The 3,003-nt window shown below is 54.8% G+C and overlaps 1 protein-coding gene across 1 annotated transcript in view; it reads right to left on the bottom strand.

Annotated features, from left to right (window-relative positions):
• Positions 1 to 3,003, bottom strand: part of SLC8A2 (solute carrier family 8 member A2) — a 41,084-nt gene that overhangs the window by 6,701 nt on the left and 31,380 nt on the right. The window contains exons 6-7 of the mRNA XM_023522132.1: positions 456 to 559; positions 292 to 309 (exon numbers count right to left, since the gene is read on the bottom strand). Of these exons, the coding sequence (XP_023377900.1) occupies positions 292 to 309; positions 456 to 559 (122 nt within the window). The remainder of the gene's footprint in view (positions 1 to 291; positions 310 to 455; positions 560 to 3,003) is intronic.

Raw genomic sequence — 3,003 nt, 5'->3', positions numbered from 1 at the left:
CGCCACCAATGCTGATTGGATTCTATGACTTACTTCCTCCCGGGACCTTAACTGCAAACGAAACATGATCTTGGTCTCCAAGCCCCTACCTAGCTGTAACCCCACACTCCGCTGGCTCCACCAACTCTAAGGCCACCTCCAACCCTCGCCCAGCCCTGAATCTACCTTCGTCTTACCTCCAACCTGCCTCACACCTGACCTGGAAGCGTAGCTTGAGTCCATGACCCTCCTTTGACACCTCTCCTCCAGTGTCCCCCTCTCTAGGCAAAGCCAGATAGTGACGCCACTCACCTTGATTAAGCAGCAGAGCTGGGGAGAGACAGACAGACAGAAAGTGAGATCACTTTTCTGAGAAGCTCGGATCCATTACTTTGAAGAAGCGCCTACAGTTGAGCCCCAAGGATCCCCCGTCCTGGACCCTGCACCTCTCCCACGAACCCCCTATTCCCCCTCACCTGAAATCCCTCGCTTAAGCCACTGCGGCTGGCCCAGCTCGATGAAGAAATTATCCTTTTTCTCATATTCCTCGTCATCGACTATCTTCACTTGCAGAGTTTTCCTGAGTGGGGGGAGGCGGGACACCCAGTGTAAGGCCCCTCCCCCGAATGGCCGGCTAACTCGCCCCTCAGCCACCCAGGCTCTGTAATCTCGTTTAATCCTCGCAACCACCCTTGGAGGAAGGCTCACTCATCACCCCTATTTGACAGAAACGAGCCCAGAAACAGCTGAAGAAGCTGAGGCTTGTTAAATCGCAACCTGAAGGATTCTGATAAAACCGAAGTTACACTGAGTCGTTTCTCTGCTCGAAACATTCCCTGGGATAAAAGCTGAAACCCTTCGAGCGGCCCACAAGGCCCTCTGTGATCTGGCCCTTGCTTCCTTTCTGGCCTCTGGCCCTTCTCCGGCTGGCTCGCTCGCTCCAGGTGCACTGGCCGCCTCCCTGTCCCCTGGCGTGCTTTGCACGGGCTGCTCCTGCCCCCCTAGAATACTTCTCTCAGGCTCGCTCTCTTACTTCCTCTAGTTTCCATCCAAAGTTCACCTTCTTCTCAAAGAGGCCGCTCCCACCACCTTCTTCGTATTGAAATCCATCCCTGGCTCCACTACCAACACCTGGCTCCCTTCCCTGCTCCGTGCCTTTGTTCTAAGACACCGCCCGATGCGTGTATTTAGTTTATTCTTTGCCCTTCGCCTCCTTGCATCAAAATGTAAGTTCCACCGAGATAGTGATCTTTGTTCATTTATACTCTCTGCCGTATCCCCAATCCCTAGAACAGTGCCCGACACACAGGGCGCCCTCCATAAACATTTGCTAATTCAGATCCTTCAGCCCAAGAGACCATCGTCTTCCCGTCCCCTGTCCCAGCCACATGAGAGAGTTAACTAGGTGCTAACTGATTTTCTCAGCATCCCCGCTGCTATGGTAACCAGGAGGTGGCAGGGGAGGAACAGCCAGGAGTGATCCCTTCCCTTCAGGCACGCAACCCACCCCAGACCCCTCAATCGCAAAGAACCACAACCCCGGAAAGCCCACAGCTCTGCCACTAGCAGCTCTAAAAGCTGCAGGAACCACAAGGCCCAGCCCCAGAACCCAGAAACACAAACACCCAGCCCACGCACTCACCCAGCAGAGGAAGCACAGCCAATCACACCGCCCACGTCCGCACACCATCGCAACCCCCAGTCATTCCCTACACAGTGGCAAAATCGCACAGACCAGATGCCCGTTAGCACGACGCCCCCACCGCAGCCTCGGCGACATGCTCGACCCGCAGACACTCAGGGTAGCACTGTGTAGACTCTCCTTCTGTATATCTCGCTCTTTATCCCTCTTGGTGTCTGTTTATTCCCTTCAGTGTCTCTCTCTCTCTCTCTCTGCGTCTAGGTCTCTCTTTCAATCTTCCTCTGTCTCTCTGCCCCGTCTTCCTCAGCCTCTGGGTCTCTATCTCTCCATCCGTGACTCTGTCTGTCTCCTACTCTGTCTCAGTCTCTCACTGGCACTCTGCCTTTCTTTACCTGTTCTTCTCCATGTTGGTCTCTCGGCGTCCATAAAACAGAATAGCAAAGTCAGCACAATTCAAGCAAAAGGGTCTCGACCGTAGTCAGTCCCTCAACAGACCCATCTCGACGCACGAATGCGCAGGACAGAGTGACACCCATGCAGAGACAGATGCACACGAGACGGCTGTGTAAGGACATGCCTATCTCCACCCTCACCTCCTCTCGCTCTGAGGATATTTAAATTTTTTTTCGTGGGTGAGAAGGAATGGCCCACCCCCCATCTCCGGAGTGGGCCGGGGCGCTGTCCGCGGTGCTGAAACACCGCGGCGAGAAGCGGGGTCTCCTGATACACACAGACGGCTCCCAACACCATGACACGTTGACAGGGCGATACACACACACCTCCGACGCTCCCTCTCTCGCAGACGCGCCGTGATCCACTGCCACGCAGTGACTGACACATAGTGACAGGCATGCCCTTAGGAGACCCAGAAGAAGGAGAAACCCAACAAGGGGACAGCGAGAGGGACTCGAGCTAGACAAGGGGAGGACTTCCCGAGATCGAAGGAGGCAGCCTTCCTCCCCAAGCTGACACTCTGCCCCCTTCTTGCCTGTCTTCTGAGCGTCCTGGAAACTCTGCTCCCGGAGGCCTCTGATCTCGGACCCCGTCTCTTCCTCATTCTGTCTCCCTTCGTCTCTCGCTGACCCAAACTCTCTTTTCTCTCTGTAGCATCACAAGGACCTCGCTTTCCTGGAGTCCCACTGCGTGTCTTTATCTCCCCTGCCTCTATCTCCCTTTCCGTCTTCCTCCCTCCCAGTTCCTGTCTCTCTCCCTCTTTCTTTCTCTCTCTGTGTCTGTTTTCCCTTCGGCTCTGTCTCTAAGTTTCTATCTTTCTCACGCTCGCTCTCTTTCTGTCTCTGTTTCTCTCTGGCTTTGTCTCTCCCTCTCTCTATCTCTTTCTCCAGGTCTCCTCTGTTTTGGGGTGCCTGTCTCTCTCTCTCTCT

This window comes from Pteropus vampyrus, unplaced genomic scaffold, assembly GCF_000151845.1.
Source record: "Pteropus vampyrus isolate Shadow unplaced genomic scaffold, Pvam_2.0 Scaffold333, whole genome shotgun sequence".
Taxonomy (NCBI): domain Eukaryota; kingdom Metazoa; phylum Chordata; class Mammalia; order Chiroptera; family Pteropodidae; genus Pteropus; species Pteropus vampyrus.
This window is presented reverse-complemented; position numbering and strand designations above follow the sequence as displayed.